Below are 27,091 nucleotides of genomic sequence, written 5' to 3'. Positions count from 1 at the left end.
TTGACAGTAAGAGAAGGTTTACTTGTCACTGATGTAAAAATTCTGCTTGATATTTAGTGACAGTTGGGAACATGAGAATTTTTGTAACAAAGGAATTGAATTTGTGGTTGGAGGTCAGTTGTCTGTCAATCCCTGAAAATTTCTTTTGAAACAGAAAAGCTTTGGTATCATTGAACTATGATACAAATTTAAAATCATATATCTATCTATCTATCTATCTATCTATATATATATATATATATATATATATATATATATATATATATATATAATTTCTCTCTCTCTCTCTCTCTCTCTCTCTCTCTCTCTCTCTCTCTCTCTCTCTCTCTCCATCCAAACTGGCAAAGCACTAGGATGGGAAGGCAAACTTCACCCACCGCTGCCTCTGCTACAGATACTTATTACATGATAAAGAGACAGATAACAAGGATATGACATCAATGGCAAGAATAATTCTGGTTTACGATTAAACTTGCTTGTGCTTTCCTCTGTCTAAAGCTATGAAACTATAAGTCATGCAAGAAATATATAGATAGTATATACGATGAATAGATGATTATATATATATATATATATATATATATATATATATATATATATATATATATATATATATATATATATATATGTGAATGTTGGGGTGAAGAAGGTGGTGAGAGTAAGTGAGCTTGGGAAGGAGACCTGTGTGAAGAAGTATCGGGAGAGACTGTGTACAGAGTGGAGAAAGGTGAGAACAATGGAAGTAAGGGGAGTGGGGGAGGAATGGGATGTATTTAGGGAATCAGTGATGGATTGCGCAAAGATGCTTGTGGCATGAGAAGAGTGGGAGGTGGGCTGTTTGAAAGGGTAGTGAGTGGTGGGATGAAGAAGTAAGAGTATTAGTGAAAGAGAAGAGAGAGGCATTTGGACGATTTTTGCAGGGAAAAAATGCAATTGAGTGGGAGAAGTATAAAAGAAAGAGACAGGAGGTCAAGAGAAAGGTGCAAGAGGTGAAAAAAAGGGCAAATGAGAGTTGGGGTGGGAGACTATCAGTAAATTTTGGGGAGAATAAAAAGATGTTCTGGAAGGAGGTAAATGGGGTGCGTAAGACAAGGGAGCAAATGGGAACTTCAGTGAAGGGCGTAAATGGGGAGGTGATAACAAGTAGTGGTGATGTGAGAAGGAGATGGAATGAGTATTTTGAAGGTTTGTTGAATGTGTCTGATGACAGAGTGGCAGATATAGGGTGTTTGGGTCGAGGTGGTGTGCAAAGTGAGAGGGTTAGGGAAAATGATTTGGTAAACAGAGAAGAGGTAGTAAAAGCTTTGCGGAAGATGAAAGCCGGCAAGGCAGCAGGTTTGGATGGTATTGCAGTGGAATTTATTAAAAAAGGGGGTGACTGTATTGTTGACTGGTTGGTAAGGTTGTTTAATGTATGTATGACTCATGGTGAGGTGCCTGAGGATTGGCGGAATGCGTGCATAGTGCCATTGTACAAAGGCAAAGGGGATAAGAGTGAGTGCTCAAATTACAGAGGTATAAGTTTGTTGAGTATTCCTGGTAAATTATATGGGAGGGTATTGATTGAGAGGGTGAAGGCATGTACAGAGCATCAGATTGGGGAAGAGCAGTGTGGTTTCAGAAGTGGTAGAGGATGTGTGGATCAGGTGTTTGCTTTGAAGAATGTATGTGAGAAATACTTAGAAAAGCAAATGGATTTGTATGTAGCATTTATGGATCTGGAGAAGGCATATGATAGAGTTGATAGAGATGCTCTGTGGAAGGTATTAAGAATATATGGTGTGGGAGGAAAGTTGTTAGAAGCAGTGAAAAGTTTTTATCGAGGATGTAAGGCATGTGTACGTGTAGGAAGAGAGGAAAGTGATTGGTTCTCAGTGAATGTAGGTTTGCGGCAGGGGTGTGTGATGTCTCCATGGTTGTTTAATTTGTTTATGGATGGGGTTGTTAGGGAGGTAAATGCAAGAGTCTTGGAAAGAGGGGCAAGTATGAAGTCTGTTGGGGATGAGAGAGCTTGGGAAGTGAGTCAGTTGTTGTTCGCTGATGATACAGCGCTGGTGGCTGATTCATGTGAGAAACTGCAGAAGCTGGTGACTGAGTTTGGTAAAGTGTGTGGAAGAAGAAAGTTAAGAGTAAATGTGAATAAGAGCAAGGTTATTAGGTACAGTAGGGTTGAGGGTCAAGTCAATTGGGAGGTGAGTTTGAATGGAGAAAAACTGGAGGAAGTGAAGTGTTTTAGATATCTGGGAGTGGATCTGTCAGCGGATGGAACCATGGAAGCGGAAGTGGATCATAGGGTGGGGGAGGGGGCGAAAATTTTGGGAGCCTTGAAAAATGTGTGGAAGTCGAGAACATTATCTCGGAAAGCAAAAATGGGTATGTTTGAAGGAATAGTAGGTTCCAACAATGTTGTATGGTTGCGAGGCGTGGGCTATGGATAGAGTTGTGCGCAGGAGGATGGATGTGCTGGAAATGAGATGTTTGAGGACAATGTGTGGTGTGAGGTGGTTTGATCGAGTAAGTAACGTAAGGGTAAGAGAGATGTGTGGAAATAAAAAGAGCGTGGTTGAGAGAGCAGAAGAGGGTGTTTTGAAATGGTTTGGGCACATGGAGAGAATGAGTGAGGAAAGATTGACCAAGAGGATATATGTGTCGGAGGTGGAGGGAACGAGGAGAAGAGGGAGACCAAATTGGAGGTGGAAAGATGGAGTGAAAAGATTTTGTGTGATCGGGGCCTGAACATGCAGGAGGGTGAAAGGAGGGCAAGGAATAGAGTGAATTGGAGCGATGTGGTATACAGGGGTTGACGTGCTGTCAGTGGATTGAATCAAGGCATGTGAAGCGTCTGGGGTAAACCATGGAAAGCTGTGTAGGTATGTATATTTGCGTGTGTGGACGTGTGTATGTACATGTGTATGGGGGGGGGGGGTTGGGCCATTTCTTTCGTCTGTTTCCTTGCGCTACCTCGCAAACGCGGGAGACAGCGACAAAGTATAAAAAAAAAAAAAAAAAAATATGTATATGTATATATATGTATATATATATATATATATATATATATATATATATATATATATATATATATATATATTTTTTTTTTTTTTTTTTTTTCTTTCAAACTATTTGCCATTTCCCGCGTTAGCGAGGTAGCGTTAAGAACAGAGGACTGGGCCTCTGAGGGAATATCCTCACCTGGCCTCCTGATGAGAGGGGAGGATTTCCAGCCCCCCGCTCCCTCCCCTTTTAGTCGCCTTCTACGACACGCAGGGAATACGTGGGAAGTATTCTTTCTCCCCTATCCCCAGGGATATATATATATATATATATATATATATATATATATATATATATATATATATATATATATATATATATTGGTCAGTCACGCCCATTGCAGGGAATTTCCCGTGTTCTTATCTCTTTTTAAAAGTTCTCTTCCGTGGATATGAATAACCATTCATCATAAACCTAGTTAATTCAGGATCGAATGTTTGCCTCGCATATCAGGGGTCGTGGGTTCGAAACTGACTCGAGTCTTAAAGTTAAAACAGCATTATTTTTGTTTTGGTCTTGATTACAAAACTTGGTGCGGATTACAGTAGTGAGTGAGGTGACAGGTGAGCCAGGTTACTGTACTGTTCATTCTTGTTGTTAAGAATGTGCAGGTGCCGACTATCGCCACACTGAAGATTGCAAAACTTGAAAAGGTCCATTTCATACGATTAAATGAACTACAAAAGCAATGAACATATGTAGATAACACTGTAGATCATCATATAATGACCGGGTGACGAATCAAAATATTTCGCAATACTCAGTCGGTCATGGAAAACCCAAGTAATGTATCATCCAACATTGTTGATATATGACTCAGCAACCAGCCAATACATCGTGCAACAGTAAAACAACACATATAACATCCATTCAATAAATCATGCAACACTTAATCGATAAACCCACAAAAAAGTTGCATTTGGGGAAATTAAGAGACTTACCAAAGGCACTCCACCAATCGCCAGGGAAACAAAGGGGCGGTAGACAGCTGGTGCCGACCCCCCCGTGCTAATGCCCGCACCCATTGTCCCTAGAGCCGCACTTAATGGTGGACCGCCTTCACAGCAACATTGTTAAAACCTCCATCCATCGGCACGCGTCACCTCCAGTATGTAGTGTTCATGTTGTTAACGATTGTTAATGATATCCCATGGGTTGTAATGATATCCCATGGGTTGTAATGATATCCCATGGTTTGTAATGATATCCCATGGGTTGTAATGATATCCCATGGGTTGTAATGATATCCCATGGGTTGTAATGATATCCCATGGGTTGTAATGATATCCCATGGGTTGTAATGATATCCCATGGGTTGTAATGATATCCCATGGGTTGTAATGATAGCCCATGGGTTGTAATGATAGCCCATGGGTTGTAATGATAGCCCATGGTTAGTTATGTTATGCCACTGTTTTTAATGATAATGCAGAGTTGTTAATATTATCCCTTAGTTGTTGATAGTATCCCATGGTTGCTAATGTTATCTCTTGGTTATTAATGGTATTCCGTTGTTGTTAATCGCATCCAGTGTTGGTTAATAGTGGCCCATGATTGTTAATAGTACCGCATGATAATTGCATTGATTTCTTATAAATGTTAAGGGTCTCTCATGATAGTTGATAGTGTCTTATTAGAAATGTAACCGTATCCCGTCACTAACAATGATGTCCCATGACACGTCTTCAGTAATTGATAACAGTTGACCATGAATGTTAGTTATATCATGAAGATATTTCTCTTGTTATTAACTTTTTTATATCAAGATATATAATGATCACATGAATATATAAAGCACTGAATGACCCCTTTCACATAACAGGGTTATATAAGGCAACGACGCCAATCTCATCATTGTTTACATCTGAGTGTTTGGGTGTGACTCAGTTCACGTGAAGATGTGTCCGGCTTATATGAAGGTCAGGAGAGAAGGACAAGGATTGAATCAACTTTCAAGTGGACCCAGCATAGATTTTGACACACTGGACTAAACTAAAATAACAATACTTACAACATGATACTTAGAAAAATCCAGATATGAAGCACTAAAAGTGCCAGCATATGAATTACCTTGTCTCCTTCACCATACATTAATACCCCTCCCTCTCACCTGATTCAAGTTCTCCCGTTTCACTCATTCCCTTCCAACTAACCTTTTCTATCCGTACCAACTATTACCTCCCACCCAACCATTTCCCCCCTTTTCAAACACTCACTCCCATCCCAACCATCCCCTCCCATCCCAACCATCCCCTCCCATCCCAACCATTCCCTCCCATCCCAACCATTCCCTCCCATGTTAACCAAACCTTAATATTATTTCCAACTTCTAGGTCGCCTGGCTTCCAGAGCCGGCTACTGCCCTCCAGGATTACACTCTTTACAACACTGTAATCTTCTTCTCATCACATTTCCGTTTATCATTAAACTTTTTCGTAACTTACACAAATTGTCTACAACTTCATCTCCTGTCCTTGACCCTGCATTACTCTACATTACTCCCCCCCCCCCCCCCCTCCGGCTCACCTCTATTCAGTAGTTACTCTTGTTAGTAGTAGTAGTAGGAGTCATCATTAACTATCCATCCTTACCTAAACAGCTTAGATATTTTCCCAGAGCTCACGAGATGACATTACCTCAGTATTCACTCAGCAGCTCTCACATCGCTCTACCCCCCCCCCCCCCCCCCCCACACACACACACACACAAATCAAACAATTCAGATTAAACAGCAAGATTCTCCTTCGAGAGTTTGTATATAGATCATTGTCACAAGGGAACTACTGTAGAAAACAGTGAAAGTAAACTTTATGATCAGATAAACCACAGACTGACAACAGATCTTAGTGCCACACACAGGATAACCTTCCCAGTTAACCACTGTAACCTCACATAGGATGTCCCAGACTAATATAACCTCACATAGGATATCCCAGACTAGTATAACCTCACACAGGATATCCCGGACTGTTGTAACCTCACACAGGATGTCTTAACCAGTCAAGCTATTGTAACCACACAAAACCTTTCCAAGAAGCTCATGTAACCTTCACCCTAACCTAAGAGCAGAAATCTTTAATGGAAGCGGAGTCTCCAAGACCATAACGACGCCCTACCCTGCCAGGCAGCCGACCGCCAGGCTACGACCCGCCCACACGACTCTTTGATGTGATTACAATGAGAAAAGTTGTTGGAGCCTCTGCAAAAATTGTTGGGTTTTGTCCCCTAAGCCACGTAACTTTGTGTCTCCCGGGGAGGCGAGGTGCGAGCCAGGTGTCTCGCTATCTTCATCTTAGGTTGGAAGTCGCGGAGGTCTGGGATGTTGGAGCGCCGAAGATGTAGTTGTGGCGGGGGAATGTGGTGATCTTAGGGTGAGGGCGGGGAGAAGTATCTGTGACAGGCAGGTGGGGAAGGAGGTATATAGTGGAGGGCTGTATCTTGTGTGTGTTTATAAGTTACATCCTCGAGCTATTTAGATCGCCGAAAACATCTCGACATGGCATCAGTTTCCAGCCATCCCGAACAAAAATTATATGATGCGAAAAAAATCGGAAAAATGATCAGGTTCTCGAAACTAAAACAATGTAGTTAATATGTCATATATCTAACAACATTACTGAGATTCACCATCGGACAAGGGGGTGTATGAAGCAAGGACACACCAACACAAATCAAACCTATCCAGTAATTTCTTCGAGTCCCTTCACTTTCCTGACGTTACTTCAGCCTTCCGAGAATCCTGTGTGTTCCTTCCTGTCTGCTGAAGACATTTCCGTTGGTCCATTAAGAGTGCTGAGGTAGTGGGGCCTTTCACGATAATCTCCTTAACCTTCTCTGGCCTCTGAACACCACCAGCCTAATTCATGTACCTTATCCTCGCTGCTCTCAGTAACATCATCACCCCTGTTAGTGTCTGTTCACTATGGGCGACGTTCACCATAATGTGTTTCAGCAGTCATGCTACAAATGATAATTTTCAATGTCTTTGGTGACCACAGAACTGACATCCTCGATTTTGCCTTTCCATCCAGCCTACTGGTTCAACCAACATAAATCTTGAGTAGAGTTCGCCGACTCAGGTTTTGCTGTTGTTCTGGGTGCCTTTTTTTCAATAGTTTCTTCGTGGTCGATTATTTTGTCGTGAACTCCCCGTTCGTCCATCATCTGGTGGTGTGCACAACTCCACAGTCCCATAGATCAAATAGTTGTTTCTCGTATTTCCTCCAAACCAAAGGTAAACCTAGGTGTCTAGGTGTCCAGGGTGTTTATTTACTTGCAAGATATTCAAGATAACCCCGAGTTTGTAGTGTTAAGGAAATATCAATTACCTGAGGTAAGCTTACGTGAGTATTAAGTGTGCAAGATATCCCTAAATTTAATATCTTATGAACAAAGTAAAATAAATGTAAACTAGAAGTACATAAGGAAGAATAAGTTGATTTAAGATTTAGTTTACGACAGTCATTGTCGAGAATATCTCGTCATCTGGAGCTGTCTGGCTGGTGGTGACTACTGAGCGTAAGGGAGCCTGAGGCCATTGTTCCCTGATTTCAAAGGCGAATGCAGACGCGTGCATACCGATCAAGCCACTAATGCATCTATTATGGACGCATTAGCGAAGTGATCGCTATTAACGCCGTCTGCCGCCATACCTTAACCGCAGCACAAGGGTCGAATCCCCGACATGCCGTACATTCCCCTGATACAATGTTCCTGTATTTTCAATTTAGACTATTTTTTCTGTCGGATTCCTAATTAGGCTTTTCCCATCTCAGTAATGATCTCAAATGATATATTAACGTTCCCACGTCGAGAAAAGAGGAATAAAGACTCTATTCTCATACAGCTTTCCTTCTCCAACACCAGAACGACTCAGGGCAAAACCTTGCACTCTCCACCAATATCTTTCAGCATTTTGACCAGGACAATCGAAGTCACCACCAATATGGCATTCTGTTCATCAATATAAGGACTATCGAAAACAATTCTAATTTTCATCGCCCTGAAAAGACAAGCGCTAATAAAAAGAATCGTTCTTTCTAACAGAAAATGACAAATATCAGTATTCCAGCTGATTATCACCAACAAAAACCAGTTACTTGAAATATATCCAGAACTCGACCAACACAGAGGCTGTCGCCATCAGTTCTGTCATTCCTCGCCAACATAAGCGTCACCAACTTTGCTTCACTGCCACTGGGACTCCAACAAATCCTCTTGCCTTCTCCACAGCCGAGAGCGATCTCAGACAATCCGTACCCCTTCCTTTATTTTTTGCCAAAATAATCTCTAACAATCCCGCAAACCTCGTCTACCAAAGGGACGACTTACAGGTAATCCCTTCTGAGCTTTGTCGACATAGCTGCAACAATCCTCTCCTCCCTCTCCGCCACCACCACCAACAACATCCCTACTGACTTACGGTGCTTCAAAGGCGACCTCGAAAAATAACTCCCACACCCCAACACAGCGGTCCTTCCTCTTTCCCTCTGTCTCTATTCTTCTCCGTCACAAAAATGAACTGGAACAGTCCCCCCCCAGCCTCCACCCTCCCCTACCTCTGGGGATGAAACAATACCCAATATTCTCTTCGCTGTTCCACCTCGGAGCACATCTCTGACATCTTCACTAATAGCGACTGTAAGAGCATCCCTCTCAGAACCCATAGCATCATCCAAGCCGGTGCCTCCATCCACCTCTTCGTTTCTTAGTCTCTCTAAAGCCGATCCATCAAAGTGTTTCCCTGTCTCTCGCCATCCCACAATAGTCCAGAAGGTGTATCGCTCGTGTTACGAGGGACCATCTGTTACATGTCTTTCTGTATACATTAACGGTTTCTCTTGAGCTGGCCAAAGTCCGCCTCTTGCATTAGCCTGACCGTTCGTGTGTGTGTGTGTGTGTGTGTGTGTGTTGGTGGGGATCGTGACCATCCATTAAACTCTGGGACTGTCATTGTTTCGTTGTGTAGTCTGAACAGAAAGATCTTTGTTCGGTCTTTGACTTTATAGATCTTGTGAAGCATACATAGTACTCGTCGTCCTCAAGTAATGGAGCGTTATATAAAGTGTGGAATGAGCTAAACAACGTCGGCTATTTATTGCTGCATCGGGTTTATGCCATTAACTTTGGCTTCACTCGTGCCTTCGTGGTTTCTCCATCAACAGAGACATGTTATCTGCACATAGGTCCTGGTCGTCAGCCAGGAAGACATGACATCATATTTTGTGTTATCTGGAGGTTAGGATACCGCTGCACCCTGCCCAGAGGCTCCCACTGAGGCGTTGACTGCCGACGTCTGATTCTTTAGAATCTATACCAGCGTTGCTCTGACTTTCCTCCCAACGGTGACAACGAAATAGTTTGCTGCGTTTAAATCTAAGTCAGAACCTGTACAGAAATATTGTTAGTATATTCTTATGTAGATTTTTAGCAAAGTCAACAAACACAAGTCATACACTTCAAGTGAGGGTTGTAGTCTCTCTCTCTCTCTCTCTCTCTCTCTCTCTCTCTCTCTCTCTCTCTCTCTCTCTCTCTCTCTCTCTCTCTCTCTCTCTACTTTCTTTGATAGTGTTTCTAATAATTTGAGCAATGAGACTGTGGTCTCAGAACGCTGATACACACACACACACACACACACACACACACACACACACACACACACACGCTACATATATGTACATGGTACATAAATACAAGGTTGAGAAAAGTGGCAACACGAGTGTAAAACTCTCCCCGTAACACTCGTATAGTAATCACATTTGGCAAGCATATATATATATATATATATATATATATATATATATATATATATATATATATATATATATATATATATATATATACACACAAAATAACCTGTATCATTATAAAATGCTTTACGCTTCAACCTATTCATTGCTTCAAAATGGAGAGTATCACTTCACAACTTGAACCACATCTGAGAAAGAAAGTTTCAGTTATGTATTTCGTTGATCATTTATGGTTCATTATGACGTAATTAGTGAACGGTTTATGATTAGTGAACAGGGAAACTTTACCAACAAAAATTCGGTAATGGTGGCAATACTGTCGGAGACCGGCCGTGTTTAGTACTGGGGTGGAGGGTAGCGGGTGGAGATGGTGGAGGGTAGAGAGAGAGAGAGAGAGAGAGAGAGAGAGAGAGAGAGAGAGAGAGAGAGAGAGAGAGGTGTTCGGGTGAGAAAACGTTGGAGCAATATATCGCTCTAGCTGCCTTCCACTCTCCTCCCTGAGACCGACCACCTCGGGATGAACAACGCTGAGAATTAACAAAAAAGGAAATAGATGAAACAATATCCAGCAGGTAGGTGGTGCTCAGGAAGACCAGGTCATACACGATGTATTCCATAATACATGGGAAAGATCGGGTCATACATGATGTATTCCATAATACATGGGAAAAGATCGGGTCATACAGGATGTATTTCATAATACATGGGAAAAGATCGGGTCATACAGGATGTATTCCATAATACATGGGAAAAGATCGGGTCATACAAGATGTATTCGATGAAATGTGAGTAAAACTTTTGGCATATAGGATTTATTCCATAATTCATGGAAATGGTGACTGAGAGGGTGGTGGCAAGCACAAAGCTTCTGACAGAGGAGATATGTTGTTTCAGAAACTGACGTTTGAAGACTCTTTGTAAGAAGTACCTGGCGAGAGTTAATATATATATGGTACTTATAGCTCTGGAAAAAGATAAATAATGAGATTCATATACTTACGTTATGGAGGCTGCATGAACATAATTATTGTGTACGAAAAAAGGTAGTGACAAGAGCCAGGAGTTTTTGCCAGGCGAGTATGGCATGTGTATAAGTAAGAAGGGAGGAGGGTAAGTAGTTCATGGTGAAGGTTCGTCTGCGGTGAGGACGTATGATGTCACCATGATTGTTTGATGTGTTCATGGGCGGGGTGAGGAGGCAGGTACATACAATGCTCGTCAAGCGAGGGGCGGGTCTACAATATTATAGGAATGCGGGGTTCTTGGAAGGACTGTAATTAGAAAGGAACTATCTGACCTCTTTGAAGCACAAAGACGAGTTCAAATAAGCACAAGTAGAAAGGTTTTCCATCACAGTGAAATGCGTAAAGTAAAACAAGAATATGGAGAAAGTAATAACATCAGCAGATTACATGATGTCAGTGCCAATTAAGGCAAGGCTATAGTTACTATTGGCGCTTTGGCCTGTCTGGAGATGTTAATCATTTGAATTGTAAAGTTTGTGGTTAAAGATTTGGACACAAGCTAGAACCGTCTTAGAATGTGAAAAAATAGAGCCTTTTACGGATAGATCTAAACACACCCTGCAAGAAATGTCACATCATCTTATTGTTGGTACAAGATACCTGAGATTGTAAGTTTGTATCCACTTTTTGCATCTAGTCGGTAAAAATTACCATGTGAAACTATGTAATGAAATACCTGTTGTGAATTGTAACATCCTATGAAATATCTACCCACTGGGGTCTGACTAAGATCCTTTGTGACCCTTGTAATACTTTTGCGCTACCGCTTACAGGATGAGCATGGGGTGCACAATAAATTTTGCCGGGATTACCGGCACAAATCAAATCATTTGGAAGGTGAATAAATTGATTTTTTAAAATGACACTGCTCTTTTTGTAGTCTACCCAGAGAAACTCGATATCTTTTGATCGGCTTTGGGAAAGTATGTGAATAGAGGAAGTTGAAAAGCAGTATGAATAAATGCAGGGGGAGTGAGAGAGGATGACTTGAGTGTAGGTTTGAATGTGGAGTGCCTGAGACATTAGGAGTTACGGAAGATGAGGCTAAGGTCTAGGGAGCATTAAGGAGCGGGTGGAAGAAGTCAGTGTCTGTCAATGCAAAGACGGACATTTGAAGGTATAGTTGTTTTGCTAGTCTTATATAGTTGAGTCGTGGGTCTTAATCACAAAGAAAAGGAAGAACGTGGGTGTGCTGGAAATGAAATGCCTAAGGGCGCTACTTGGTGTGAGACAGATTCTTCACGTTAGGATGTTAGGATGTTAGAGAGAGGTGGAGGGGAAAGAATAAACAGAGGAGACGGAAGGTGTAAATGATGGAAGCTTTGGGGTATCGGGGCCTGCACAGTCAGGAAGGTGAGAGGCGTGCACTGGACAGCATGAACTGGATCGTAGTGGTATATGAGGGCGACATGCTATCAGCCGCCTGAACTATGATAGATGAACCAGTAAATATGAACGGTGGAATGGTTTGTGGAACTTGGCTGTGGATGATGGGCTTTGTTTTCGTTACAGTAACACTTAGAGATTGGATGCGCTCAAGTTAGCTTTAGTTTAAAATCGTTGGTCGAAAACTAGCTTGGACATGAATAGTATATAACTGGATCCTATTCAGTGTTATACAGGATTTCATGTACATAAGAAAGAATCCCAGATATAGAGAAAGAAAAGATCTAATGGGACAAGAGAGCATAAGAAGAGGTTGTTGATGTAATAAGTAGACAATGAAAATATAGGTGGGGGAAGACAGGTAGAAATGGAATACATAGGCAAACATATATATGAAAAATAGAATATAAAACATTAGACAGCGATAAAATATCAGTATTTATGTTTACCTGTCTATCTACCTATCTGTCCGCCTTTCCTTATACCTACCTTCCCACTTATTCATTTATCAATTTATGAACCAAGAAGGATGGTCTACACTCCTGATAATATCCTAAGTATGGTATGTACCACATCAACGAGTATGGTACACACCACCAAGTATGGTACACCACACCACCACCTGAAACCATCGCATAGGAGGCGTCTTGGCTAGACAGAATAAGGTGGGTCGTACTTATTACCGTAAAGAATAAGTGTATTAAAGGACTGAATATCCATCACATGGACGAGAGGAAAGTAGAGGGAAGAAAGCAGGAAATAATAGGGAACTGTGGGGACAGAAGGAAGAAAAAACAGAAGAAAAGGTAATCATGAAATACCTGAAAGATTGTTCAAATATGTTTGATTGAGTTGCGGTTGTCGCTACTGTGAGAATCTTGCAGAAAGTGACCATCAGCGGAGGTAGAGGTCAGTGGAGCTCCCATGGGTGGCCCATGCCAACATCTCGGCTGTCCTACAGAAATAGGTAATTAACATGGAGAGGAAATCATCCAGATCAAGAAAATCAATATGCAAGAAATGCCTTACAAGGAAACTAAGGACCTAGAAGCAAAACGATTGAAATCCCTGAAGGATATGTCACAGAAATTATGACACAAATGATTATTAGCAATGTTACTTAGGCCACAAGATCAGAAAAATTGATGTGATTTTCTATGATTGAAGGAAGACGCAGAATAGTTGTCGTAAAGAGATAAGAGTAGTAGATATGGAAATGTTTCAACATACAGGAGCCAAAACTTAACTTCGCAAGGAGTAAAGGAATTTAAATTTGTTTCTATAGAACTATTTCAGGCGCTATTTCTCATGGCAAAGAAGGCAAAAAAGTTGCAAAAGAAATGATATACGAGTTACATAGCTACTCAGATATACAAATATAAATGGAGGAGACTTACAGAAGAAACGTAAGAGAATATAGACAGCTTTAGAGACTGAAATAAAATGCATAAGACAATATAGAGTAAAAGAGGACTAAGACATTTTTGAGATCTCAGCATTTGCATCAGGGAAGGAGGAAGATAATACCAAACTTGAGAGAAGGCTAACTGAAGAGACGACGAATACAAGTGAAGATAATGGGAAAGTTGGCAGGGGTAAGAAACCCCCTGGAAACTGACGAGTGGAAACACTTCTCAGTGATTATGTGTCGGGCCATCACAAGAGGCAGATGAGGGCTGGTGGATTACTAATACGTGTCTATTGATTTACTGGCTGGAGGCGTGTGGTGCCCTTACACTACCCTTCAGGAGGATCTACCCTGTGGCAGGTGGTGTGACGGATTCTCACACCACCCTGTATGAGAGGTGGATGGTTGGAGAGGAGGATACATAAATGTGTGGCTGTATGGATGAATATATTTATTACTGGATGATAAATGGAGGTCAGTAAGCGTATGGATGGATGAGTTTATTGAGAGATGGATCGATAAATGGATGAATGAATAGTTAAATAATGGGAATGACCGATACATGGTTACAGAAATTGGTAACTGCCTATGTATACATTCTTGTTACTCAACTATATATTTGCATCCCCTGCCTCTATCTGGTCTTTGAGGCGTCTTGATTACCTAAGTCTCTTCCTAGAATTAATGGACAAAGAAACTCTGTCTCTTTTTCTCTTCCCCCCATTACCCTGGTCTCCCCTTCAATTATTCTTTATCAAGACTCGTCAGCAAGAGAGCATGATGATCGTATAAGCAACACGTCCCCAGACGACCTCTGAAGGCTGCTGGGGAGTCTCTATTGCTCTCGATGCATTGTCACAACGGTCGCTTTCGTACAATTGTTTCCAACGCTCTTTATTAAATGGGAGACTGCGAGAGTTTGCTGTCTTTTTTCTCTAGTTTCCCATCAGTTTAACTACTGGCGAGAACTTTGCTCACCATGAAAGTGAAGTACATTTTCCAACATTTCGAATAGTTTCATGTCGATAGTTTCACGTCAATGGTTTGTTCAGAATTCATAGTGCTTGCGACTGTGAGTGTTCTGGTTGGGTCTGGAGTTACACTAACTTGGTTAACAGTTTCAACTTAACAAATTTATCCTACAGTTTTCATCTGCGCACAGGTTCAGTGCATATTGCTTCAGGTGTAGGATTTCGGTCTATTCAGTATTCATTGTATTTCTAGGCGCACTTAATTGTACAGAAATTTTATATCTACATGTTCCTTTGTCTGCATGGCAACAGGAGTGGTGACAGTGATGTATCCTAAGCATATAAATCAACCACTAGATATCATATTGAGATAACGAACAATAATGAAATTGGATTAAAATCAATTGTCCATCAAGTTGATACTTAAAAGACGAATTCTGATTTTTCTGCATAAATTTCATAAATATTTCATAATGATATATTAAGCTCAAGCAATTGTTTCTAAGACTCTTGACAGAGGCTTGATCACTGTGCATGACACTAATAATCCTCCACTCCCTATGTATGAGGATGGTACACCTCCACTCACTCTCTCTGATAGTGATGATGATCCAGTCACTGTGTGATAACTATCCAATCCTTTTTATGATAGTTAGATATCCAGTTATAGAGTATGATTGTACTGGTCCTCCAATCAATATGTATGAAAATGAACATTAAATCCCTGTGTAAGATTTTGACGATCATCCAGTCATAATGATCATGCAGTCACTGTGCATGGTTATAATGATCATGCAGTCACTGTGTATGGTTATAATGATCATGCAGTCATACTTGTTGGATCAGCGATAATAGCCATTTGGTTCACTGTCCGACACACAACTCAAGTCACTGATCCAAACAACTAGTCAGAATGTTGACTTAGAGAGATGATGAGGTAGTGAACTGATTCAACCAGTCACATTGCTGACTGAGCCAATGACTTTAGAACATTGCCAAATCAGCTAATCAGGAGAATGAAAATGTCCATTCGTGAAAGTCCAGATAAAATGGACTAATCTAAACAAAGAGAAATGAATACGTGATTTAATGAGGAGCCTAACCACAACGTCCAGTGACAATACAGATAATTAACAACCCTGAAAAAACGACCAACAGTATCCCATATTACTCAAAACCCTAACATTGCCAGCCAATCAGAGCCCAGGAAACTAATAACCTTGATGTAAAGAGTTAAGCTGATCAGACTAATGAGGACGGGGAGTAAAGTAGCCCGTGAGAGCACAATCCACTCAGAACCTTGACGGAACCAGTCAAGTCAGATGACACACTACTTAAAGCCATGACGACACAACCATTTAATTACCACACACACTGCTCGAGTTATAGCAGTCACTCTTGCTTTTTCGTTTCGTCTCTGTGAAAACCCAAACCTTCCCATCATTTTGGAAGCCTGTCTGAATGCAGTCCATCATCAAGTAGGGAAACTGTTTTGACCCTATGTAGTCATAACCCCATTGCTCTCTTTTCTGCTGTTTCCAAAATCTTTGAAACTCTCCCAAGGTCTCACTTTTATTAGCACTTACAATCTCACATCCAATCTCACATCCATCTTTCAGGTCACCAACACAGCTTTAGCAGTGCAAAGGTCTACTAGTGATCTCTCCTTCGTGACCACTTCTGGTCGCTCTTTCACAGGGATTTTGGTGACGTTTCATGACCCCTCGACATCTCCAAAGCAGTGACAGGGTCTAGCAGAAGTCTTTTCTTTCTAAACTTCTTACTTTGTGTTTTCTCCTTCTCTCACCTTCTGTAATGCATAGCTCCTTTTAGCTGTTCCATCAGGGTAGTTGATGATGGAGCGACTCCTCCCTCTTGTCCTGTTAGCAATGTCGTCCCTCAGGTTCTGCCCTGTAGTTTGCTTTCTCTCATGTTCCCATGAATGATCTTTCTTCACTCTCTAACCGTAATCATTCTTTGCATGAGTAAAGAAGGAGGTATCATACCGTTCAGCCTCCGTGTGGCCAGTCTTCATAAGAAACTGGGAAGCAGCAGACGTCGCATGCTGCGGGATGGGACACACGCACACACCTCAGGAGAGCAGTGGCCGAGAAGTATGTCAGTGATTCCACCACCACACATACTTCGTGTCACTTTTTATTGTCTCGTCTTTTCTGTTTATCATCTCTCTCGCACTGAGCATACTTCCTCTCTCAGTATAGAGGTGTGCATTAAATGGAAGGAGGAAGAGTAACTTGGTTAGGTTCAATAATGCAAAACGCAATTTCTACCCAGTTTCTACCCACGTATGTTTCAAAATCTCACTTGTTTCCCATTGCTGAGTCTTAAACATTTCAGTTCAACCAAGAAATAACACGAACATTTTGGACATAGCCATCTACCCATATCTGGAAACAATACAGTAGACTCAAAATCTATCTGTCGTAAATTTCCCTTAATCACCTCACATCTACCAATCATTTCTGTCCTCAGAGATGATGTTGCTGTCCATATGTTCTTCAATGTACCTTTTTTCTACTCTGTTCTCTTGAGCTGACTGTTGTCCTAGTCACTGTAGGCTGGACTACGGCACGTGATTAAGTACGACTATATATATAGCCCAAAACGTGTAGATGACCCTTGTGTGAGCCCTTACTAAATATCCGGGATGTTGGACCGACCCAACAGTTAGTTTGATCAGATATTAAATCTTCTCTACAGTATATCATCAGGGACATCCACAACCTCTTATGTGCCAGAGAAATTTAATACGTCTCTGATTATCACGATATGATATCTATCTCTGCTTTCGCTTTTCACGAATTTTTTCTCAAAAACTCCAATGAAAAGTAAGAACATGTAACACACTCCCGCAAGTTATGATGGTTGATTTCCTTTTCAGACTGTAGATAAATTCAGGTCCATATTAGGATGTGAAAAATTCAAATAGTTTACAGAACCATACAAAGCCAATGAAAAGAGACAAATCACTGAGGACAGTTGATTCCTACCTCACATCAATATCCTACGCACTAGATCAACATGATCCCCGGTTGCACGTGCGACCAAATAATGTGTCCTAACTCCTCAGGTATATGTAAATACCCTGGAGGCTTCCTTAATACGTCCTAATAACCTTGGCCTAACCTAACCTAACCTTGGCCTCTTGAAACATTTGTATTAGTTTATTGATTTCATAATGTCGTATACTTACAAACAAAACTCTCACGTATTACATGTTGATAGAAAACATCGTAGTATCATTACCTGAGCTATATTTTTAAGAGCAACTCCCCACGTCTTTTCTGAGCGTGGTCTTCGATAGTGTTAAAGGTACAGGTAATTCCTGGACCTTCGTAAATTCTACTTTTCTTCGTTCATTCCTGATTCACTTAAAAATAATGCGTAATCCTTCGTAAACCCTCAGGATTATCACTCCTAAATTTCAAAGCTTGATACTTCTTAAAGTCGCACTGAAAGTTGATCTTCGGAATTTTTAAAGAGAATCATTAATATTTTGTATCCTGTTGCCCTCCTTCTTTTAAAACCCCTCGAAAGAATCATATAAGTCCAGCCGCTCTGGCTTTTACGAATATAATCTCTCTCTCTCTCATCTTGATGAATACAATTTTTCTTCTTTTCTTTTTACTTTTTTAGCATATTTTGTTTTACAACTTCATAGACATAATCCCTCTTCAAGTTTTATAAAACTTAATCCTTCTTTGAACTCCTAACCTGACCATTTGAGCGTGCGCACTGAACGTCTTGTGCAGCTTACTCAAGCTTACCCAGCAAGTCGCTCCGGCAATTGGCAAACATTAGCGTCAGGAAGAAATGGCCGACCCGCTCCACATATCCTCCGCGTGGAAAATTTCCCCAGTCTCTTCCCAGTGTTTTTGGTGCGGGACCCGGGTGTACTGTACGTGGGTCCCGAGCACTAGGGCAGTGGTTTCCAGGTAGGTCCGTCCCCGGGAGCCGGCTGGCGTATGCCGCCCAAGTGGCGGAAGTATTTGGGAAAACAATGAACGTTGGGAGTGACGCGAAGATTTTCACGGGTAGGTAGGGTGGTAGTAGGTGTCATGTGATCACGTCGGCCAGCCGGGAGACCGAACGTGGTCCGGTGTTGGTGATGGCTGGGAGGGCAGAGCAAGGCTATACCATGAACCTTTATACTCTTTAACTCTGTTGTTACCTTTCAAAACTATACTTTCCCCCGTCCAACCACTTCTACCCCTGACAAAACTATCAACAAAAAATCCCTGGCTCAAGCTCAGGGAAGTTGTTAGCAGTGGTTTCACGATGTCAGGTTAGGTTCTCATGTGTTGACGTCTGTTGTGTTCGAGTGAACAACATGCATGAATTTGTCTGTAATTTGTGTTTTCCTATTATGTGCCTAATACACCATCCTAGACACCTTCAGTATTGTCATCTACAATCCTTGCTGTATTAAAGGCTTTTCAGTCCCAAAGGCCTCTATTTACAAATTCATCGTCCAAGGCTGCTTATCTTATTGCCTGCTAACCCTCATCACTTGCCTATCTTCACATCCTAGTCGTGGGATCACTTGGTCAAAGCCATCATCTGATTTCTCGAATATCAAGGTGGTATCTTGTTCCCAATATCACCATCGGCCAGCCCTCTAGTCTTTCAAGTGGGATAGCACGCGAAATCCCCGTTCTAGTTCTTCCCACAAACTCCTGATACGAGTGGGAATTATTGTAGGAAGAGTGGTTCCCCTAGCCTCTCCCTGTCTCTCTCTCTCTCTCTCTCTCTCTCTCTCTCTCTCTCTCTCTCTCTCTCTCTCTCTCTCTCTCTCTCTCTCTCTCTCTCATTTAGTTGTCAAAATTCTCTCCTTTGCCCCAGGCTGCAGTCTTTCCTTTCTGCCTCACCCACACATGGGCTTCTGGCATTCAGTTCACAGAGGTACAAGCTTTCCATCCTAAACATACCACATGGTAGATCGTACCTCACACGACTCATTCTTCATAACTCTGGATTTTCCTGCGGCTTGCGCTACGTTTTAGCCCCACATTTTGGTAGAATGTCGTTGTAAGTTCTCGTAAGAAAATGAAGTACTTTCCACAGACGAAAATTCAAGAGACCGACACTTAGTACCATCGTGTTACAACAGAAGAAAGGGTCTTACTTGCTTCCAAGCACTAACTTAAAGTTGTTATAACAGGAAACAATATGATCACCACTACTGACCTGAGCCAACCTTCCACATTTACAGCCGGTATATGTACAAGTGCTTAACATCTCTACCACAGGGGTCCAGGTAGAAAATGGCTGTTAGATTATGTAGGTGGTGTAGGGGAACACTGGCAGGGGGTTAAGCTTTATGATGGCAATGTCTGCCTCGTACGGGCAACAAGCTTCTTACAGTTTCCTCCATTTCTTTGTTCTTATGATCCTATAGGTGACAGTGTATGTTATAGGAGAGAGAGAGAGAGAGAGAGAGAGAGAGAGAGAGAGAGAGAGAGAGAGAGAGAGATAAGTAAAGTCGACAAACTACATTGTTTTCCAGAGAGCAGCTACACCAGGGACGGAACAGGTCAGTTGCATCACACGACTGCAACACAACAGAGCAATCGAGCGGCAGTGACGCACATGTGCTGGTGACGGGTGTGTGTGTGTGTGTGTGTGTGTGTGTGTGTGTGTGTGTGTGTGTGTGCGCTTGTCTTTGTTCTGCGATCGACCTGACAGATAGAGGAAGTAAGGGAATACGGGTAAAAAAGTATCATTTTAATTTTTCTTGAGGTTATATTCCTGTTATTTTTTCCATGGAATATGAAATGATGAATTGCTGTATGTATTTATGTAGAATGAACATTTTCATTTATAGTAGAAAATGCAGAATAACAGGTCATCAATTATCATAGATTAGGTAGGCCAGCAAACAATTTCCTGTAACGCGTGTTATGGTTAACGATGTAGTTGCTGCTGGAGGACTCAGACAAACCCAGTAAGTTATTTATATTTCAGGACCAACTCTTACCGTCTTTAATGCCATTTCTTCTCTTCAATTTTTTCCACTTCTCTCTCCACCTTTTTCTCCTTGCTTCTCTCATCTCTCGTGCTTCCCCTCTCCTCCGTCCTCGTGCCTTTCCTGGCTCTTCCATTACAGCTATGTGGGTCATCGCGTCTTATCCAGTGTAGTGTAATTCGTGAGGCTGGCAAGCTCTCCCCTCTCCCTCCTGCCTACAGTAATGCCCTCTTCCCTCACCCTAGCGGCAGGCTCTCCCCTCCCTCTCACCTCTCACCGATGCAGTAACCACCCTTCTTCCCTTCACGGTAATGCCGTACACTTCCATCGCTATTCTTCACCTAACAGCATCTTCATGTCTTCATCACGCTCTCTTTCCGTGGGTCAGCCTCGCCTCCTTGCTCGTTCCCTGTAACTCATGCTGCCCTGAGTCGCAGGTGCTGGAGTCTTCATCCACCTTCCCTCTTTCTTGTGTATATAAAGGATACCATCCCTCTGCTGCGCTCGTAACCAGTTTCACACCAAGAAGGGGATCAGTATCCTAAGACCCTCCAACCTCCTTCCATGGCCTAATTATCTTTTAACAGAACTATTTATCCTTTTCACAAGGTTTCCAACCGTCTACCAGGCCTACTGATCTTCTAGGTCTACTTTTCTTCCAGGCCCTACAATTCTTTCACTTGTGTCGCTTATGCTGTCCATGATCTCACTACTGTGATATACGGCAGAGCTCCCTGTATCTCACTAGCCTAACTCTTGCCACCTTTTATCTCACCAGTTTAGTTAACCTCCATTGTTCTGGTCACTATTATTGCTGTCAATCTTTTCGGCCTTTTTATGGGGCTATTCTTCCCTCTGCCTTCATTGTAGCGCTTCGTTCTCCGTCGATGCTGGTCGCAATTTGGTTTCTTTAGTGCACCGTTCACTTCCTGCATTTCAGACTCTGGAGCCATCCCATCCCTCACCAGTGGACCTTCTTTCTCTTGTCTTCAAGACTGGAACCATTTCATCTCTCACGAATGCAGGTTCTTCCTCCGTCCTTCACCGCCGCAGAGCTCTTGTCTGGTTCATCCTCTCCTCCTCCACCACAGATGTGCTGACTCATCACAATTCATTTTTCACCAGCCTTGGTCACCAGCAGTCTTTATTCTTACACTGGCAGCGTCTTCTGCCTTGCCGTAGCTCATCCGCTGGACGCTCCATGTTGGTATATAAAGATTTTTCTCTCCTCATCAGTCCGACCGTTCTTCGTGCGTCTCCCGAGCGACGTGACGAGTGTAACAGGCGGGGAGGCAGCCCTTCGTTGTCGTGTCGGCGGGTCCCCGCGTCCTCATGTCCTCTGGAGACGCCACGACGGACGTATGCCCGTAGTGCGTGCACGCCTGGACGCGGACTCCACACTCAGGATCAGCGGCGTCACTGTCGAAGACGCCGGCGTGTACATCTGCCAGGCAGAGAACGCAGTCGCTACAGTCGTCGCCAACGCCACCATCACAGTTTACGGTGAGTCCCAAGTCTTAACAGAGGTCGAATCTAAAACAAACCTTGTTATTGATACTGGACCAGGCTAGGAGAACTGGCTATGCTTCTCGTTGAAAGTATAAACAGGATTAGCATTATCTTGGAGAGAGTCATTATGATGATAGTGAGAGAAAGTCTGATCTCATTTGTAGGATCAGATGGAGCAAGTCTGTTAATGCTTTTTTTTTCTTGGTGAGCAGGGTAGATAATACCGTTCATGGATGTTGGAATGAACCTAACATCTCGTGTATTACCTCTGGGTTGTTGGCTCGTACTGAGGATGTTGATGGATGCAGGTAGAATTTAACACCACTAGACACTTTCATGGTGGATGTTTACGTGCTTAGACTTAACCTATGTAATGTAAGTCTGTTGAGTCACCTCTAGAAAAGAATCTAGTGCTAAGTATAACTGAACTATAGGAGTCCCCTGGAGTATCAGCTTTGGTGCCGGTATGTCGAGGATATACCGCGATATATCAAGTATACTTACGTTATTCAAATATACTCCAGGTGATCAGGGGTGTATATATCAAAGTTTCCACCTCACGTCATATTTCTCCTGGGATGATAATGTTACAATAATAATTGCACCTGACCAACAGTGTCATGTTGCTACTGGGAGCAGAAGTAAACCTTAACGATACTGTAACTGCTTTCAGGGGTTAGTGGTTGAATAGAGTCCCTTCCTCAGCTTCAGTAAAGAGAGACTTTATCTTGCTTTAGTAGAAAAAATATATGTTTAACCTGTGCACTTTAACTTCACGTGTATGACCATATCCAAAAAATCTGTCCACAGATGCACTTACGTTGGCTAAACGTAGTCTCGGTACAATTGTAGTCTGCCTCACACCATAGATCGTTTAGCGCATCTTAGAATGTTACATATGTAGGGGAAAACTGGTGAGGTCGTGCGCTGCCATGCACAACGTGACCTCGTGAGAATCTTAACCATAAGTAAGACTAGTGATACAGGTGTGGTTCCTCACTTGATGACATACAAATCACGTGACTCGTACTAGTGTTTAACCCTTTGAGTAGGACGACTTCGCCCCATCAGGATAACAAATTAATCTAAGGTTACGATGACTTTCTCCGCCGTGCTTGATAAATCATGGTAAACAAGCGGTTAACTTGTCGTCCTGGGGAAGACGGTCGTGGTAATCAAAGGGTTTTATCCTGGCGGGGTTCAGCATCGGTGTCTGACGGATGCTTGGCTGTACTTGTGCTGGAATGAACACAATAAAGGTCGGAAATATCTTTCATTTTGTTCTGGTTTGATATAACAAATGTTGCTGACATTTAGATCATATTCAGTCGAGTTGGTTTATTACTGCTTAACACGGCAGCTCACACGGTGGTCAGTGCGTCTCACTTGAGCTGGTAGTAAACCTGACTCACGACCTTGGTCAAGTGTTGTTAGTGTACAGGTCTTGTGTTACGGTAGGCAGTGATGACGTCAGCTGGGCATAACTTTTTAACTAATCAGGCTCTTGTGTTGCATCAGGTGTGTGTGTTTTACTGTATTGCATCAAGTGTTTGCGTCATATCAAATATTTGTCTTATATTCACTATTTGTGTTAAATTAAATGTTAGTATTGCACCAAGATTTTTTGTATGAAGTCTTTCTAATGCATTGTGTATGTTTTGCTACAAGTGTTACTGTTGCATTATTCATGTTCTATCAAGTGCTTGCATTATATTAGATATTTGTGTTGCGTGAGATATTTTTGTTGCTTCCAGTGTGTTTGTTGCATAGGATGTTATGGCGTGTGCACTGTCTGTGTTGCATGAAGAGATTGTCGCGTTGAGTGCAGTGTTAGTGTTGCATGATATTCTCTTGTGTGAAGTGTTGTGTTGCGTGAGGGGGTTGTTGTGTTGTGTGAGCGTCGTGTCTCTACCGTACTAACTAATGTTCTGGGGACAGACCCGCCGCAGCTGGTGTCGGGTCCGGTCGACACGTCGGTGGTGCTCAACACTACGGTGCGGCTGCCGTGCTACGGGACAGGAACGCCTCCGCCCACGGCCGTCTGGACACACTCCTCGCTGCCGCAGCAGCCAGCGGGGGCAGGCTGGAAGGGCCAGGGAGCCCACGTTGCCCGGGACGGTACCCTTGTGCTTAAGCCCACTCGCCACGCCCAGGGCGGCTCCTGGACCTGCTCTCTGGTGAGCGAGGCGGGTGCCGCCCACGCCCGTGCCTGGCTCACCCTTGTGGCCGCCCGACATACCCCGCCACCCTTCATCACCGTCCCGCCCGCCAACCAGACCCTCCCCGCCCGCACCCACGCCACCCTGCACTGCCGTGCCAAGGGACCGCCCACGCCCGCTCTCACCTGGTACCGTGGCGCCGCGCCCGTCCGGACAGACGGCAAAAGGATCTCCGTCAACAAAGAAGGCGACCTCACCATCACAAGTAAGTGTACATCCCAGACCACACTGGTGTGCATCTACTATTCACCCCAGCCCACACTGGTGTACATATAGGGTTATGCCTCGTCCTACACTGGTGTACATGTAAGGCTGCACCCCAGCCCACACTGGTGTATGCCCAGCGTACCCATCTGAGCACGCCATCCTAAGCTAGTGTATACCTAGAGTATATATATACTCGTGTGTACTCGGGGAAGTGTCGTATACATGACAGGCAATCTAGATAGTCCAAAGAATGTCGACATAATGTATAAACATAGAAGATAACGTTATAGGGTGCGCGCGCATACACACACACACACACACACACACACACACACACACACACACACACCGGGAATCCAGCTAGCAAGTAAGGCGGGACTCTCAGGGACATGATAGTCCAGTACTCTAGATACAGTGGGGCGTGACTCCGGACGCCTGCATCAGTGGCTTGTCTTCTCATTCAAGCACTTTTGTCACACTCACCAAGCCAGGCAGGAAGGGCAGGTCTGTGGCTACATGTCCCAATTATTGCTGTCTTATTAGTGATGGTGATTGTGGTGGGGGCGACTGTGGTGGTGATGGTGGAGATTGTGCTGGGAGGGACAGTAATGGTAATATTTGTAAACTTTGTACCATTGTTGTAGGAAGAGCAAGTATACTGGTAACAGGAACAGCGTTAGATGTCCGGAAACCACACTAAGAAAAGATGATAAATAAAAGGAGAGAAATGTAGAGAAACGGGTACAGAGATAAGAGACACACAGGGAGAGAGGAAAATGCATTAATGCCGTTTCATTCTGTTCATAGAAACAGGAAAAAGATATACTACATCCTTTGCCGACCCAGAGGGGTTACTACAATAGGATAAAGTAGCACATATACAACACCATTGTCAACCACTCTGCCTGTATGATGTAAGTATTATTTACAACACAGCATAAATAGCATTTACAGCAGTGCATATGTTGGTTAGGTTACAGCAGTGCATATGTTGGTTATGTTACAGCACTGCATATGTTGGTTATGTTACAGCAGTGCATATGTTGGTTATGTTACAGCAGTGCATATGTTGGTTATGTTACAGCAGTGCATATGTTGGTTATGTTACAGCAGTGCATATGTTGGTTATGTTACAGCAGTGCATATGTTGGTTATATTTTCTGTTTCTCTGAAGGTCGAGAGAGCTTTAGAGGATTGTTGTGTGGTCCCTTCCCCCCCCCCCCCCCTCCAGCAGCCTCACCCGGCTCTCCCCCCCCCCCCCCGCCCCCCATATGTTACACCATTACTTTCCCATTCCGTCACACCTTGACTTTCCCTCCTCCGTTACACCGATACTCTTCCTCTTCCTTTACACCGTTACTCTCACCCTCTCCGTTACACCGTTATTATCACCCCCTCCGTTACACTGTTACTTTCACCCCTCCGTTATGCCGTTACCATGGTCCCTCCGTTGCATCGTTACTCTTACCCTCTTTGTGACATCACTACTCTCATCCCTTCCGTTACATCGTTACTCCCAACCCTAATTAGCTTGTTATATTGTTTCCTCAACTTCGTTTTCTCCGTTCCTCTGTGTCTTCCTCTCCGTTCCTCTGTGTCTTCTTCTCCGTTCCTCTCTGTCTTCCTCTCCGTTCCTCTCTGTCTTCCTTTCCGTCCCTCTCTGTCTTCCTTTAACTTTGTCTTTTCTATCCCTCTCTATCTTTCTTCCCTCCCACTTCCCTTCCCTCCCACCTTCCTTCCCTCCCTTTCTCATAACTCGCCTGCCAGATAATCCCTCAGCAAACACAAAGGACAAACAAGAGTTACAGCAGATCCTAATTTGGCGAAAATACGGTTGCAGTATTTTGTGTGGCAATGGTTTTGTCCTGTGTGGTATTGTGTGGGTCTGTTCTGGGGTGATTTTGTGTGGTTCTGCTCTGGGGCGTTACTGTGTGGTTTCGCTCTGTGATGGTGCTGTGTGAGTCTGTTCTGTGGTTGTAATGTGTGCATCTTCTCTGGGGTCGTAATGTGTGTGTTTGTTCAGTGGTCGTACTGTGTGGGGGTCTATTGTGTGGTAGTACGTGTGAATCTGTTCTGTGGGTCTTTTCTGGGGTTGTACTATGTGGGTCTGTTCTGTGGTGGTACCTTGTGGGTCTGTTCTGTGGTGGTGCCTTGTGGATCTGTTCTATGGTGGTACTGTGTGGGTTTGTTCTGTGATGTTGTGTGGGTCTGTTCTGTGGTGTACGGTATAGGTCTGGCTGGTAATAAAAGATTCGATGATTGGGGCTTTTAATTGACTGGCTGTACAGGAGGAGGCTCTTTGATATCCGTGATTGGCATGCACATACACGCACGCTCAGGTGTACACACATGGACATACATGCGGACCAGTTTCCAAGCGTAAGCTCATGTACACACATGAAACACAATACATACACAAGTAGATCCATACATACGTACATAGAGGTGTACAGACGTTATCCAGGGTAACAAATTCATACAGCAGAAAAAGAATGAGAGAGAGAGAGAGAGAGAGAGAGAGAGAGAGAGAGAGAGAGAGAGAGAGAGAGAGAGAGAGAGCAGTTTAACAGTAGACGTCAG

At 43.1% G+C, this 27,091-nt stretch overlaps 1 protein-coding gene across 1 annotated transcript in view; it reads left to right on the top strand.

The window, feature by feature from the left end:
* Positions 1-27,091, top strand: part of LOC139755306 (roundabout homolog 1-like) — a 432,853-nt gene that overhangs the window by 296,351 nt on the left and 109,411 nt on the right. The window contains exons 6-7 of the mRNA XM_071673426.1: positions 21,813-22,079; positions 24,024-24,509. Coding sequence (XP_071529527.1) covers positions 21,813-22,079; positions 24,024-24,509 — 753 coding nt within the window. The remainder of the gene's footprint in view (positions 1-21,812; positions 22,080-24,023; positions 24,510-27,091) is intronic.

Source organism: Panulirus ornatus, chromosome 19 (assembly GCF_036320965.1).
Source record: "Panulirus ornatus isolate Po-2019 chromosome 19, ASM3632096v1, whole genome shotgun sequence".
Classification (NCBI taxonomy): Eukaryota; Metazoa; Arthropoda; class Malacostraca; order Decapoda; family Palinuridae; genus Panulirus; species Panulirus ornatus.
This window is presented reverse-complemented; position numbering and strand designations above follow the sequence as displayed.